The sequence below is a fragment of the Onychomys torridus genome, chromosome 6, assembly GCF_903995425.1.
Source record: "Onychomys torridus chromosome 6, mOncTor1.1, whole genome shotgun sequence".
Lineage (NCBI taxonomy): Eukaryota > Metazoa > Chordata > Mammalia > Rodentia > Cricetidae > Onychomys > Onychomys torridus.
Window position 1 is genome coordinate 38,743,465 of NC_050448.1, and position 17,577 is coordinate 38,761,041.

Sequence of the window (17,577 nt, forward strand, 5' to 3'; positions counted from 1 at the left end):
ATCAGAATGGAATATTTACTGTAACGAAAAAATTAAAAAGCTTTCAAATAAAGGCCATTATTGAACCAACATGAAGAGCACAACTTGAACTTGACTCCATTCATCTTTTAAAGCTGTCCTCTGAATAACTTCAGTTCTAAGCAGTGAATTCAGTACTGTGAATATTCCTTGGATTCAAGTTTGGCAATAATGCGGTCCAAATGTCTCTTTGCTTCACACTGTGGGAAATTGCTCATGTCATAATATTGAGGGGCAATTTTCACCAACCATTCTGGCTTGATATCTGTACATGTCCAGATATAATTCTTCATTGTCAACACAAACTCATTATAAAGCACCCATTCAGGCTTGTGATCAAGCACAGTAGAGGGATGCAACTGGACCACCTGGTTATCTTTCATAGTTAAATAATGCCCTGTTCGTTCTAAATGTGCCACCTGAGTAAAATAACCAGTAACCAATGCTTTTCTTATATTAATATAATAGTCCCTGCTTGTGAAATCAGTACTTCGACGAGGCAAGTTAAATCTGTCCATTATTCTTGATAGCCTTGAACGGACTCTCATGGATTTTCATAACAAGGGGCACTCAACATTGTGTTTGTGCCCCACATTGGGCACCAGATAATGCAACAATCCACAGAGGTCTATTATTAATTTATTAAGGGGGTGTAATGTGGATACAGACTCACTAATACAGAACAAGGAAGACACTGCTGCTAATCCTGCTGGTCCAGCTACCATTGTTCTGTCCTTCTGCCCCAGGTGGGGTGGGGACCAACTGCAAGCTGCTTCACACTGCTTGACCTGGTCCTGGCCACTCAAGACCACAAATTATGATTCTCCCTCAGCACTTCAGAGGTCACATATGCAGACAAAGCTATACCCTATGGCTTGTACCCCAAAGCAATTGATGAACAGAATGAATCCCCACAACAGAGTGTAGTGTGGAAGTCTCTCACATGGTAACTTTTGAGTATATGGGGGTCATGGAGAGCTGCTGAGGTTCAACACTATGTGGCAGGTTCAGAGTCTCTCTGCAGAGGTCAGGACAGCCATATGTGAGGATGAAGCCTTAGTTGCAGTGGAAACCACAGGATACTAGGAATGCAGGGTTCCAAAAGTGGATGGTTATCCCTATAACAATCATTCTGCTATTGTGCCAATATGCATATCTTGCTATACCAGTGATGACTGTAGCTCACAATTTTCTTTTCAGTAGTATACATGAAGCCCTGAAGCATGGTGAAAACTAGTTAGCAGTGTTGAAGCTTCTAGATAAGCATTAGCTTGATTTCTCCATACCCTATGACTCAAATTTCTTCAGCAATAGAGTTTCACCATCACGTTCTGAAATGTATCCAAGAGCAATTGCAATAGGCTTTAAGGCTTGGAGTGAACTATAGGAGCCACTGGCTACCACTTTGGAAAGAGTCCTCCCTTACCTGGCACTGATTCTTTTCATTGATAGATGATGCTGGCTGGAAGGAGCATTGTTTCCCTGATATATGATAACTCCATTTAAATTCTTTTCATAATATGTGTATTTTAGGAAGCTTCTAAAAAGTAGATTTCTATAAGGCATATGAAAGGTTTTGTTTGTTATCCCTCCTCATACTCCCTACTTAGCCTACCCATCCATTCTTCACTCCATAAACCATTCCTATTCCAGTATCTCTTTCCCCCTTCATACCATCTGTTTTCTTGAAATCCTCCCATAGCCATATCAGTTTTCTGATTTCTATGTGTACACCAGTTTAAACACATTATCTAAAGATTTTAAAAAAAACATGCAAACTGAGTGCAAACATGCAGAAGTGTGTTTCTGGGCCTGAGTAACCTCACTCAGAACAGTTATTTCAGGATTCATCCACTTACTTATGGATTTTATAATTCTATTTTTTTAAATGGAGTGATAGTCCTTTGTGTATATTTCATTATCAATTGATCAGTAAATGACTATCTATGCTGTTTCCATCTTTATGTATAGAGAATAGAGTAGTAATGAAAATGGATAAACAAGTGTATTTTGGGATATGTCCAGGAATGGTATAGATGGATCATATGGTAGATATATTTTTAGATTTTTGAGGAAACTTCGTACTGATTTCCATAGTGGTTGTACCATTTGGCAGTTGCTCCAATAGTGAATAAGTATTTCTCTTTTTTTTTATTCCTACTCTAGCATTTCTTTTTGTTTGTTTGCTGCTCTTAGTCATTCTTATTGAGGTAATGTGAAGTTACAGGCCCAGGTAGTAAGTGGGTTGTTTGTTTTCTTGGTTAGCTTCGTTTTGCTTTGTTTTCATTTACATAGGCTAGAACAATGTACTAATTATAATGGTTCCTTTTACTAACTGGGGTTTGACTTGCTCTTTTTTTTTGTTGTTTGTTTGTTTTTGTTTCTGTTTTTTTTGTGTGACAGGGTTTCTTTCAGTATAACCAATATACCTGGTTATACTGAAACTCACCCTGTAGTCCAGGCTGGAATAAAATTCAGAGATCTACTTGCCTCTGCCTCCTAAATGCTGGGACTACTTGCTCTTCTTAATCCAGGTTTCAACAGTACATCATTAAATAGTTTCTGAATGTATGCACTTAAAGCAATTTATAACTATCTTTGTTTTGTATAATAAGTTTCCTTTATGTTTTGTTTTTAATTTCATTTGATTCTATGGAAATTTATTTTGTTACTGATTTAAAATTTAAAATTGGTGTATATCGCTTCTCTAGGTTATTTCCTTTCTCCCAGCACTGTTCTCCACTGTTTTCTTCATGTGTTATCTAGACTGGATTCCTCAATGTCTGAGGTCCTGACATGGCCAGACCTACATCTAGAGTAGATGGAGAATTCTCCCCTCTTTTATGCTGTTGGTGCTTTGAGGTTGAGTCTATTTTTTCCCTTATAAATCTCATGGTTAGTATTTTCCTGTTTTATCTAGTCTTTCATGTCTGCTGATTATCATGAGCATACATGGCCTTTTCAGCCCTCTCATCTTTTCTCAGGAAGACTCATCAGGGAAGTCTGTTTCGTTCACATTTGTGCCTATGTAGGAGAATGTCGTTTCTCCCTACTGGCCACCTTCCGTCACATAGACAACTTTTACATATGAGTGGATCATAGTTGAGATGAACAAAAAGGTTCAAGCTGAAGAAAAGCCCTAATGAAAATGTGTTTGGAGATGAGAGTCACATTATCAGCTAAATCCATATAACACACTTAATTTCCATTTCAGAAAGTTTATTTGGTATTTTTAAAAAAGCAAAAGCAAGTCAAACAACCATGCACAAGGAGCAGAAGCACTAGGACATAAGAAAATTATTAAACATTAATTTCAATACTTCCCAGCTGAAATGTAGATATTTTTGAGTTGATTTGTGCTGACAAGAGCTTGGGTCCCATCATCATAGGGAAGCAAACACATTCTGGAAATCACCAACTCAGATTATTCCCTGGATATGCAGCCTCTGTGTGCATAATGATTCACTACAGAAATTCAAGAGGATACTATCAATAACTCTACCTGCAATTTACAGTTGGCTGTATACCATCATGCATCAAGAGACACTGTTTATCAATGAATGCAACCCACGTAGGTACCTTAAATTTTGATCTTACAAAAGTATGAGTAAATATTTAAGCTTTAGGAATAATTTACAATCCAGACATTAACCTTTTCATCCAATGTACACAGCATTTTTGTAAAAAGCAATATACAATTTTCATGGGAAGTGAGTGAAAAGAACAATTAACTTAGTTTACCTAGAGCAGACCAAAATAATGTATGGACAAAACATGACTGGAAAAAAACATGGCAGAAGTACAGTATAAAGCTCAGTCCATAAGAATGTCACTGCAATAGTTCTTTATCAGATTTTCTCCTCATTCGTGGTTTCTTTTGTTTACTCTTTTTGAAGATGTTTTATTTTGAGACTGCATGCATGCCTCTGTGTAGGAATGAGTAGAGGATAATTAGCTACAAAGAGCAGCCTGGTCTTGATCTCACAGATTATCGCCTTTAGAATGCTGGAGAGTAATATGCCAACCCATCTAGTCCTCATGACTCCTTTTATATCACATCCTTGAGTCTCATCACAATTTTTCATTATCCTGCCATTTTTGAATACTCAGAGTACATCTTTCCTAACAAATAATAATTAATGGGAATAATGACATAAACATTCTCATTTTGGCAAAATTTTTAAGATTGAGAAGACGAAGTAATTTCCTCAAACATACACAATAATCTTCATTCAAATTGAAATGCAAATTTATCCAAAATCCATTCTCATCCATCATATGGACTGCCTAACTACATGTAAGATTTGTTTATAAATTTTCTTCTAACCAACTAATATACCTATCTCTCATTCTTAATCCTAGATGTAAAAACACTGGAGCTCTAGTAAATGACATGGCTCCATGGATTCCTTCCTCTATGTGGTCATGAGTAACTTGAACCCCAACATTTCTAAGCCGTGTGACATACATGAGACCATCGTCTCTTATAAGGTCATGTTCACAAGTGACGATGTAGGTTAAGGGCAAACTTTGTAACTGGGAATCACTGGCTAGCAAAGGGGACATCATGCTATCCACAAGTGCTGGATAGGAATCATTCAGTTTTCCAAGAATGGGCTCAGTGTAAACATGGTTCTTTTTAAACTTCTCAGGAAGGAAGTCACTCCAGTTAACAAACTTGAACAGATGTCTTGATCCTTCAGGCATGTGTTCATTTCTCAGTGCGGCCTGGAACAGAGCTTTGTCTTCAGACACATACAGGCATGCCAACTTAATTATCATCTCTCTGGACAGAATTGGACCATGTTCATACTCTCGATGAGATGGCAGAAGGGTGTCAGTCGACTGCAGGCCAGGGTATATCAAGGCTTGTGCCTTAATTCTGTCTTTGTATTCTGGATCATTCTGTAGCTAGACATATAAGTACTCATGAGTCAATAGCTATCAAACAAAAGGATTGGTATATTCACCTTAATACCTGTGGTAAAATAAATTTCTTAAGCTGAAATGTTATTGGTGATTTTTCCTATAAAATTTACTCTAATTTAGAGACACAAGAGTGTGTCATCCCACTTTCATCTGTGAAGAAACAATGCATATTCTGTTGCTTACATGTTTATTCACATATAACAACAGGAATACAATCAGAAAGATCAGGAGCACCCTAGAAAAGATGATAAAGTAACTATAATTTTGTTTCTTTTAAGAAAATTTGCTTTTGTTGTTTTTGATAGGGTTATGTTGTGCATCTCAAGTTGTGTGAGAACATACTGTCCCCCATGTCTCAGTCTCCTAGGTGTTCTACAAATTAGCTTGTATTACTATGTCTAGTTTCCCTAAAATAATTTTTGACCTAAGTAATAAAATGAGCCAAAACTACAATATAATATAATACAAATGCCAAAATCTACATATAAAATCTGATGTAACTTGTCATGCTAAAGGAAATGTCTAATATTATTTAAGTAATGTGGCATGATAGAAGTGATAGAAGATACAGAAAACAATTTATGAAAACTAGAATAGCAAAGAAGGATGTGGAATGTTGCACATGTGACCTGTTTCTTATCAGAAATAAGAGGAGTCCTGAGTCTCTAGCTACATTCTTCTTGTGCACTCCTCAGCAGTGAATCTAGACTTCACTTGTAAGTATGAATACTTAACCAGGACCAGCCTGTAGAGCAACTGTGCATCAGTGAATGTATACACTGCCATTCTTTGGGTATCCCAAGGTATGCAAATGTTCTCAAGACAATGACTTCATAAGCAAAGGAAATGAAAGAATTTAATGAAGTCTCATTAGCTCATCACAAGGTTAACCATCTGACTAACTTCAAATTTCAGGAGAGTAGAAAAGGGCTCTTACAAGTTCAGGAAGAAAATGAAGAAATAAAAATTTCGCTAAGAGAATCTTTCCTGGGTCCTTGTTCCTTCTCAGTGGCTTTGCAATGGGAATTTTCTAGATAAAATGCAACTTCTCAGAAGAGTAGAAAACAATTCTGCCTTGAACACAGCTTCAGAATTATGGCAGAGTTGTGATAGCTCTGTCATGAGTAGCAGGAGGGCAGCCCCTAAGTGAGCTAGCAGACATATTTGCACTTGAAGAACACCAAGGTTATAAGGTAGTTTTGTCTTAATTTTAAATTGAAATATATAATAAAATGAATGAGAAATGACATGGCCCTCTCAGTAAAGCATTTGTTGTTACAAGTTTGAAGGCCTGGGTACAGATGGTCAGAACCAAGAAAGCTGGGCATAGCAGCATGTACCTAGCACTGTGAGGAGAGGGTGGACGCAAGGGGATCCCTGAAGTTTAACAGGACAGCCTGTCTAGCTGACTCAGTGATCTCAGGCCCAGTAAGAGACCCAGTTTCAAAAATAAGGTAGAGAAATATAGAGGAAGACATTCAGTGTCAACCTCTGACTTCTGCATGTATGAGCATACACATGAACAAGCACTTGTAAATATACACATTTTTTTGTAATATACTCCCATAAACACATGCATACACACAGACATTAAATGAAAACTGTTGCATTTAAGGTGGAGAAAAAGAGAGAATAATATTTCTCTAGACAGTAGTTGAAAACTCCACATTCTTTAAATCTAAAAAAGCTGGAATAAATGCTATGATACACTGCCCATGGAGGAGAGTGTCTGGGATTCAAATTTCACTAGTCTTCTGCTGTTGTGAGACAATAGATTCCTTCTTTCAATACTCACTGTACTAAAACTAGTAAAATTTCATGGTGGAAATATTGTCTTTACCTCTAAGTTCTCAGTTTCAAACTTTATTATAAAAAAGCTTTCAAATAAAAACCATCAGATATGCTGATTTATACCAATGTCTTTCATTATAAACTCCCAAATTTGGATCCTACTACACTAAAAACAGTTTCTAATTATCATAAGCCAAATCCCCTAGAGAGACACTGATGACCCATTTAAGGTGCCTTTTCACTGAAGAGGACAATCATGGAAGAACTGGCAGTGTCTAAATTTACCTAGAACACTGAAAACCCTAGGAAAAGCAATGGAAGTCTTGACCTTGGCAAGTCAGGTGGATCACAGGGTCTAACTTGGCCCAAAGCATCTGAACCCCAGTGCATTGAAAGGCTAGTTGGTGGCCACATGCCTGCTTTTTGAAATCTTTCCATATCTGACAGCCTTTTGTGACACCACACCTGGACATTGTGGGAATATTGTCATTCTTACAATAGAATAAAAAAAATGGCCTAACACTGTACAAAGATTGATACCTTCTTCCAATTACCCTGATGCCACCAACCTTGGAAGGAAAAACCTTATGGCTATAAAGCTGACTCCTATCTCTTCAGCTACAAAAATATATGATTTTGTAAAGAGGGCTGTAATAAATATGGTGTCTTAAATTGCTTGACTTAGTTCTAGATTTTTCTTGCATACATACTGTAACAGAATTTCAGTAGCCACTCCAATGAAACACAAAGGCAGTTTAGATAGCTAAAGCATGAACCTAATTAGTCTTACCTATAAAAACCAGGAGTCAGATATTGTAATAACTGGAAAGATCAGTGAAGCAGAGGAGCAGCCACCAGTGACTTTTCACCTCTCTGGATCCTCCAACCAAAAGGCCCAAGATCCTGTCTGTCCCACATTATCACTTCTCTCCAGTTCCAGAATGCTTGGATTAAGAGCATGAGCCACCACCGCCCAGCTTCTATGGTTAACTAGTGGCTAGCTTAACCCTTTGAACTGCAGGCAAGCTTTATTTGTCAGAACACAAACAAAATATCACCAACAGGTAGCAGTAAAACAATGGTTATGGTTGTTTGCCCCCCATTGTGGCTGGTGAACCATGGGGCACAGGGTGCAGCAGGAGGGCATGAGGGCAGTAGGAGCAATGTACATCCCAGCACAACAGAAAATAATCACCAAAGTAACTCCATGTAGTGGTTTCTTTTTTCAGCCTTCCAGCACATGCTCCTAATCCCCTAATCATCTTTGCTGATGTGTCAATTTCATAACCTTAGTTTTTGAAAGAGAGGGGGGGAAAGGAGGGGAAGGGAGGCAGGCAAGCAGACAGACAGAAAGAGACAGTGGGGGAGCATGTCTTTGTGCACGTGGTGGTCAGAGGACATCTTGCAGCAGATACTCTCTCTCTCTCCAACATGGTGGACCCCATGATGGAACTCAGATTGTCAGGGCTGGTGGCCAGCATCTTTACACAGTGAGTCAACTTTTCAGTGATTGATAACTCATTCTTTTCACAGATATTTCAATCCCAATGTTCCTATGTGATGTTTGCTTATCTGGCATGTAGTGCTCTTGCTTATCTTATTTCAAGTTATAAGCCAAACTCAATTTTCAAAAATGAACTGAAGGATAAAGGTGTACCAAGTTAATGATTCTGTACTAGCCAGAACCACAGGCTTACAGTCTAGCAACAACTATTCCACTTATATGAGTATGATTACTCAATATCATATTGAGTATGATATGAATACTTTCACCATAATCATGCATACTTGTGTTTGCACATAGTAGTGTCTAAGCAAGAGAATCATTTCCTAAACTCACAGAGCAATTTGCCTTGATTTCAATGATCATTTCTCACCTTATGTTAAACACTGTATATATTATGCCTAAAAGCTTATTCAGTTAGGGAGAAGGTGGTCTGTCTTTATTCATCATTTTAGTTTTTTTTTTTTTTTTTTTAAATTTCTTCACTTCTGACACTTCCTGAGCCGTCACAAATCTGCCTGTTTATCCATACGTCTTTATTGAACTAACTCATTCATCATCCTTTCATCTTTGTAAATGATTTGGTGGAATCTTGTGAATTTTGGGATTCATATGAAGACATCACAGTGCTGCTCCCTACTGAAATGAAACATTTTAAATCTCTCTTTATGTTAGTTTGGGGCCACACAGTTTAGGATAATGTCAGATCTTTTTTTTTTCCTGATAGTATATTAGAGAATAATATACCTGAAGATGACAGCTTTTAGTATTCGGTTCATTTTTTCCCCACCATATGGGTCCTGGAAGTCACACTCAGGCTGTCCAGCTTGGCAGCATGTGCCTTTACCTACTGAGCCATATCATCAGGCTGCCGTGTTTCTTTAAAACATAAGAACACAAATATTTTGTACTCTATATTTTGTTTTTCTACTAGAAAAACCATGACCTGTTTTAGAAGTTTCTTTTAAAAATTCTGTTATTCTGAGAGCCTGTTCATGTACTGATTACCTCATCAAACAGAATGTCCAAGTGATTTAAGAAAAAATTCGAATAATTTGAGTAACTTATGGGCTTATATGATATGGCATTTCATAATGTTTGAATAATCAAAGGGATAGTTGTTTTAAAATGAATTAACTAGTCTTGAAAAAGAAAACATATATTATTGATTGAAGTAAATTTCAAATGAAACAGAAGTATCCAGTAAAATTCAATAAATACAAACTTTGAGACTACATCTACTTTATAAGAGGAAGCCAATCTATGCAATATAAATGATACAAAATATTCATTTTGTTCTACCAAAGCATTTGGGGGAATATGAGTCATGTGTTGGACTGCTTTTCAAAATATTACCAACTGGGCAGTGATTATTTAGCTCATCTCAGCAAGAATTTTAATATGAGGTGACTTAGTTTTATTACAGTAGGAATTCTTCTATACATGTGTGATTTATTGTCCAATGTTATCTATGATAATCTGCATGTTTGCCACACTGCCATGGTTACTAGTCAATAGCAACTTGCCTGAATTTAGAATCATGTAAAGGATTGAAGCATATCTCTGGGAGTACCTATGAGAGTACTTTGGAGAGGATTAATTAAGGCATAAAGATTCACCCTGAACATGAAGGCATCATCTTACAAGTTGAAGTTTTCAGAAAAAAGAGGATTAGTAATTCAGAAATGAAGCTTATTACAAACAAGCATTGCTTCTTGTCAGATATTTAGTCTCAGAGGGAAAAAAAAGTACCTAAACACTCAATGACAGTGATACAAAAATATTGATAATTTTAATAGTTATCTATAGAAAATCAGTAAATCATTAACACATAATTCTTTATTGTAAAAAAGAGTGGTTCATAGATGATGTTGAACTTTTTCCTAACATTGGCAAGGTAAGCCAGTTTGAGTAATGGTCAGTATGACAGTTTTCTAATACCAGGTTCTTGAGTTGCTGAGGCAGGATGCTCACAAGTTCAAGGCCTGCACAAACTACAGAGAACCTCAGGGAATCTTATCAAAAACCTATTTTGAAGCAGTAAGTTTTATTTATTTATTTTATTATTACTTTTATGTGTTTTAATTTTATACATCAGCCATGGGTTCCCCTGCCCTCCCCCTCCCACCCCCACCACCAACTTCCCCCCAGCCCCTCCCCTCCATTCCCATGTCCTCCAGGACCAAGACACCCCTGGGGATTCATTTAAACCTGGGGAAGCACATGAATTATGAACCAACGGCTGAGGAGCCTCCAGCTAGATCAGGCCCTCTGGATAAGTGAGACAACTGAATAGCTTGATCTGTTTGGGAGGCATCCAGTCTGTGGGACCAGGGTCTGTCCTTAGTGCATGAGCTGAAGCAGTAAGTTTAAAAGGGAAGTTTGCATAGTGCTGTGGTAGAGTCCTTTCCTGAACAGCACATATCCCTGGATTCAATGCCCATGCCTCTCCTCCCTAAAAAATAAGTAGGGTTGTAAAGCCCTTCCTTAGCCACATCTAAAGTAATGTGCAAAATGGATAATCCTGTTTAGTTTGAATTTCGCAGATAACAATTTAAAAGTACTGCAAATACACCTAAAACACTGCTTCTTTTATGTTAGGATTAAAAAATATTAATACATACAACGTACCAGTTGAACCACAGTTGCTGCCAAGGCTCCCCCAGAACTTTCTCCTGTAATGCAGATTCGAGTGGTATCTACTCCATATTCTGCAAGAACTTTATCCTGGAGAAAGAACTTGATTACAAAAATGCAATCTTCATGGGCAGCTGGGAATGGATACTGCGGAGCAAGCCTGTAGCTTTAGAGGAAAATCAAGCAAAACCACAATAAATCCCTTGTTAAAATTATACAACTAAATATCTCTCACCAACAGATACACTGATATCTTGGCCTTACTTTGAATCATAAATCTCACCAATACCCCCCAAGCTCATTGGTATCTTCTATCTTAAAGTCAGGTATAGGTTCAGGTTCAGGGTTCCAGGTATTGGTTTTAAGGAGGAACAAGTGAGACAGTGTGTTCACCCTTTGAAGCCTGCATGCTTCAGTGGCCCTCAGTGTGCTTTCTGACTCCAAAGCAATTCAGAATCATTGATAAGATTACCCTAGAAAATTTAAATGTAGAAAATACCAGAGTAAATTATTGACAGATGACTCCAATTATAAATGTATGTAGGTCCATTTTCTACAAAATTGTAGAATTTCATATCACAAACTGAATATCAGAATTTAAATCACGATAGTCATTATGAATTATGAAAATTCTAAGTGTATCAATGGATCTTACTCAATTTTTTGAATTGTTTCATAAGACTAAGTACTATTATGTCTTTTCATTTTTGCATTTTTACTTTGTGTGTGTGTGTGTGTGTGTGTGTGTGTGTGTGTGTGTGTATTCTGTCTTTGGAGGACACCTCAATTGGGGTATCACAATTTTTAATTCTATCACCTTAATACCTGTTAGAATTAGTGGATTATTCACATACTCATAGTAAACAATATCCATGACATCATTCTTGCAGATATTTGTTTTTCAATCTGTGTCTTAAATATTTGAAAATTAGCATACTATGAGCAAATGGCATACAAATATCATTACTCTGAAAGGTAAAGAACAGCATGTACCAAAAAATCATGTATAATTCTTAAACATTGTACATTATATCACACCATTTAAGAAGCTTATTAAAATGATTATATGTTAAATTTGGCTAAAATTACTGCAGGAAAGGCCCACTATTCTTTCTATTATAATTTAGGTATTTCTCAAAACTTAAGCAATTTGTCTGGTTCTATTCACAAATAATTATGAGCAGGACAGAACTAAATAAACTCTCTAGTATGTCCTACCTGCCTCTAATATAATCTCAACTATGGAACTCTTTACTGTGGTTTTGTGTGAGGTCTACAATCCTGTAAGTCTATTTCTACACTATTTCACTATGGAATTGTCCAGATGTGCAGCAATATTTTCATCCTCCTGATGGGAGTCTCAGCAGCTCGGAGGACACAATAGTTTATAAAGTAATTAAGTACTTACTCATATTTTTGTATGTTATTTGAAATGTTGTTAAAAGTCATGAGATAATAAGACATTATTTGGAAAATGTCTTAAAATATTGAAAATTTTTCAACATTTTTCAAATAAACAATACTAGAACCAAGAGCAACACTAACTTTCCACTGTTTAACTAGGTCAAATAAAACCCAACATCTCAAACATATAACAAATATACTTTCTGTGTATGTTACTTGCAGATAAAATAAGCTATTTGTGAAGCCTAGGTGGGTGTCTAGTCCTGCGAAAGCCAAGCCTGTGTTGAGAATGCAAGGGCTGTGGTAAGAAGTATGATTGTTCTCTTACTCTATTCCCACAGCAACAGCATCAAGCTTGTTTGCTATCTGTCTGTTCAGGTCGTCATAGGCTGACATCTCTGAAACAATAGAAATAACTGTAATTGGTGCACTGTAAGTGAAGACAATGGAAACCCACCAATACCAATGACTGTGAACGAAATGTAGACAAGTGATTAGCTGACAGAAACCCTGCAATCCCCACTTTCGTTGTCATGTAGAGCAATACCCTGTGAGAGTTCAGGAAAATAAGATTGTTTACAACTCACCTTACTTCATAAAAATCTTGGTAAAAGAATTGGGAAATCTGGAATTAGGTTGAAAATAACATTGTAGCCAGTAGTATAATTTCACAAACTCAGAGATTTACTATAGGTATTATTATTTTTTAGGGAACTTTTCAATAAAGGCACATCAATTTACTTAAAGCAATGTACTTTCAGTATAAATAAAACAAATGAGTTTTTCCTTTGCTAACGGCATACATATTTATGTAAAGTCATGCATATTTAATGAACTTATAAATAAGTACATATTACCATTCTGAGTAGAAGAGACAATTTAATTTTTATTAAATCAAGTAACAGCATGTTCTTACATTTGTAGTTCCTTACAAAAGTTAACTATGGATGAAATAGAGTTATAGTCAACTTCTAAGAATTAGAAAGAGGAAAAAAGGAAAATGTTTTACTAAGCTTTTAATAGTTAGCAATGTCAAGGTTCTTTCAATTAGCAAGATGTATTACTTCACCCAAAATGCCTAAATTGGCATCCATCATGTTAAATATAAAAACATAATAACCACCAGTGAATAACCTAGAGAAAAATTACAAATTTTAGTTAAAAGAAGTTTATAAAACTTTGCAAAGTCCAGGGAAATATATGCAACCAAATATAGTTGGAATAGAAAGTTAGAGCAGAGGCCGAAAGTGGGCAAAAAAAGGAATGGAGAATCTATACTTCAATGCTTGACAAAAGATTTATCAGTAGGTGGTCAACATAAATGTTTATCAATGATTCATGTAGCCATATTTTCACACTATGACAGACAGAGAAAGAAGGTAAGAGAAATGAAGAAACAGTGGTGAGCAACCAGGAATGAAAGAACAGGAAGTAATCTAAATGATAATCTACATACTGTGTACAGGAACAAGAAGATGCTCACAATTTTGTGGTCAGGACATGTCAGAAAGTGTAGGATCTAAATGACAGTGTAAAGTAGAGCATGTTGGTCACTACTGGGGGTCATTGGGGTCTTATTCATTTTCCTGTTTACTCTTAAAGAAGAGAATATGATGGATCTGTTAATGAATTCACATGGTCCACTAATGGCCAGTTATACAGCCCATTCCACAGTTGAGTTTATTGAACTTAATTTCAGCAACATTGGAGATGGAAAACAAGATGGGCATGGGGGCTAGGGTGGAAAAAGTAAACAATAAAGAAGAGAAAAACATAGAATGAACAGCTAAAGAATGAAATATGAAAATGTAGGAATATTAAATATTTGTAAAGTCTAAACAATAACTTATTTCACCACGGTTTCAGCTTTCTTTTGTTTTAAAATTGTAGTTGCAAATGAAGGGGTAAAGTAAGAAAGGAAAAAGAAATTTATTTCATACAAGCTAACAGTAAAGAACATTAGTGTAGCAAAAGGCATTACTTTCAGATTACACAGTTCAAAGACAGAATGAAAAGGAGAGAAAGAGACAGACATGGAAACATGTCTCTGAAAATAAAGCACAACTATGTAATAACTAGACTGAACAACCAGGGTCAACAGAGGCCAAGGCAGGAAAGACAGTACAAATTTAGGAGTCAATAAAGGGGGTACAATTGCAGGGGGAAGAAACACAAATCAGATGATGATTTGGAAGGAACTATCCCGAGGAAAGCAAGAGATATAAACATGTCTTTTTCCAGGATATAAATAGAGAATAATGAAGAAGAGATCAGTAAGATGCCAGTAAGTGTGAGATGGGTAAGGAGAGAAGTGGATTTGGAGATGCTAAACATACAGACTTAGGTGCTGGAAGGAGCAGGCACCTTGGAAATAGGATGGACATTTAGAAATGTCACTGGAGTAAAACCAAGGTACTAACTGCTTTTGAGAGGGGTCATTTTCCAGCAACAGTGAGAGCATGGATAGCCCACTCAGCAGGAGCATGAGACTGAATCCCCTGGTTTCTGCTGATAAGACTGTTACTTCCTCCCCTTTCTAATTGTGGGGCTTTGAAAACATTTCTTAATACATTTGTTTCTTCACCCCTACAACTTTGGTGATAACTATCTGAGAAATGCTTACTCAGTTGGCAGCCCAGCTGAACTAGTAACATTTTTATTTATTTTATTTTTATTTTTAATTTATTCTTCTCTCATTTATTATATTCTGACTACAGTTTCCCCTCCCTCCTTTCCTTCCAGTCCCTCCCCTACCTCTCCTCTCCAGATCCACTCCTGCTCCTTTCCCTTCAGAAAAGAGCAGGCCTCCCAGGGATACCAACCAGACATGGTACATCAAGTCATAATAAGACTAGGCACATCCCCTCATTTTTGCTTATCTTGAAATGCCCCCAGTTCATGAAAAAAATACTGGATATAATAATTAAGTTACAGGTTCATTGAAGAAAAGGGTGTTATCACTTGTTTCTTATGTCTGTTAAGCACAAAGTACAAATCTCAACACTTTATTGGGTAGTGAATCTGTAAGAAATCAAAGGTCTAAAATGCTCTGTCTCTGTCTCTGTCTCTGTCTCTGTGTCTCTCTGTCTCTGTCTCTGTGTGTGTGTGTGTGTGTGTGTGTGTGTGTGTGTTGCATGTGTGTCTGTCTGTCTTACCTACTACTCTCACCTCCAGAGGGGAATACAGAGGTTCAAGTCAGGAATTGATTAACAGCATTTTTTCATTTTATCACTTTAATACAAAGTTATTCTTTGGTTGCTAAGCTTTTATATTATTCTTGTATCATAATCTACAACTTGAACAAATGTTAACTGCAGTATGGCAGTGATTATATTCTTTTAGATCCAACAATTAAAGTACCTGGTTCACATCAGTGTTTTATATAATTTATTTGATTAGATTATTTTAGTCTGAATTCAGAGATTGTGTTTACATGTTCAAGTCCAGACTCTCTGTGTGTTTATTTGAAAGTAAAGTTTTTCTAATAAAACAATCTTATTTCCACATGATGCTTTACTTGCCAATATGAAATAGGTGTGAGCCATGTCCCATAAATTCCAATGTATCTCACTTAAGAAGCACATATTACTCAAGTCAACATTATATTGGTAAGTACTTTGTCAATCCACAGCACTTATTTGAATATGAATATATGAACAACACACACATCAGAAATACACTTACTGCAGCTTCCAAAAACAAAGGCACCACCATGAATGAAAATTACAGCTGGTCTCAGTCTTTCAGATTTCCTTTTTGGCAAATACAGACGAACTGGAATGCCACTAAAGTTTGTGTCAATCACTGTAATATTTTCATCTGAAACTGGTTTTGTAAAGTGAACTGTTGCTAAAGTTGAAAATAGTTCTCCATATTTCATAAGACCTACATTTTCAAATAATGTGGCCTATAAAAAAAAGACAAAATTTTAAATATTAAACATAATCTATCATTAATCTTTTAATAATAACAAACGCACACACACATGAAAAGATAAAAAAATAGTGTGATAATACTCTAGAAGACTAATTTTATTTCCTAACAGTATTTTGGTAGTATGAAGTTCTCAATATGTTTATCTGCTCCAGACCAGCACAAAACTAAGTTCATGAACAATTCATTATGGATGGCCGATGGGTCAATAAAATCCCACCCCTTTAGAAAAAAATAGGTAGTTATAGGTTAATAAGAAAAAGGAGTCATCTTCTTGCATAGCTGTTAATGAGTTACTCTTGCTATAGTAAATAATCTCTTCCCAATGCTCAAGATGCTAATGTAGTAGTGAATCTATGGGGTCATGATTCATTACAGCAATGGAATACCTAGATTAATATTCCCATAATCTCAGAAATGGACCATAAACAAACTTATGTTTCTGGGAGTAATATTATAAAACATTATAAAAATCAATCACTGAACATTTAGGCACTACAAAAACAGGGCACAACAGCTATTGATCTCTCAGAGGTATCTACAACCCTACTTTAAAATAGTTAACTACAAACCTGTCTGGATTGGGCAATTGACTATGACATCACAGAAACTACAGGCATTAGAATGGCTAGTTCAGGAGCAGCTAAATGCTCAACATTTTGAAGAATCCACCAGCCTTTGGAATTATCCTATATTTGTTATTAAAAAGCAATCTAGAAAATGGAGAATTCTGACAGATCTGAGAACCATAAATAAAGCAATTCATCTAATGGACTCTCTACAGCCTGGAATGGCTTTGCCTTCTCTATTACCTAAAGGAAGGCCTATTATAATTATTGACTTAAAAGACTGTTTTTTCACTATACCTCTACAAGAAAAGGATATGGAAAATTTTGCCTTCATGGTGCTTATTTATAATAATTCTCAGTCTGTTAAGAGATATCAATGGAAGGCACCAGCTAAGGAAATTATAAAAAAAAGTTCTACTTGATCCTTTATAATCAAACTCCATTACCTACAGGAAGTAACCCTAAAGGTATAAAAAAAGAAATGAAATTTGGCCAATGAATATGTCTCATTTTTCAGAATTTGGAAAATTAAAATATGTACATCATACGATAGATATGTTTTCAGGATTTTGATGGCAATTGCACTGAAAAGGCTGATTCTGTAATTACATACCTATTAGAAGTCATGACCATCATGAGAATACCTGTACGAATTAAGAATGACAATGCTCCAGCATGTCTCTAGTAAAATGAAATAGTTTTTTGCATATTATAGTACAGGACAAGTTGTTGTAGAAAGATCTACTTTAACTCTAAAAGATATGCTTAATAAACAGAAAACGGTGATAAATG

At 36.1% G+C, this 17,577-nt stretch overlaps 1 protein-coding gene across 1 annotated transcript in view; it reads right to left on the reverse strand.

Annotated features, from left to right (window-relative positions):
- Positions 1-4,326: 4,326 nt before the first annotated feature.
- LOC118585176 (arylacetamide deacetylase-like 2) overlaps positions 4,327-17,577 on the reverse strand; it is a 29,487-nt gene continuing 16,236 nt past the window's right edge. The window contains exons 2-5 of the mRNA XM_036189370.1: positions 15,968-16,190; positions 12,612-12,681; positions 10,874-11,045; positions 4,327-4,929 (exon numbers count right to left, since the gene is read on the reverse strand). Of these exons, the coding sequence (XP_036045263.1) occupies positions 4,327-4,929; positions 10,874-11,045; positions 12,612-12,681; positions 15,968-16,190 (1,068 nt within the window). The remainder of the gene's footprint in view (positions 4,930-10,873; positions 11,046-12,611; positions 12,682-15,967; positions 16,191-17,577) is intronic.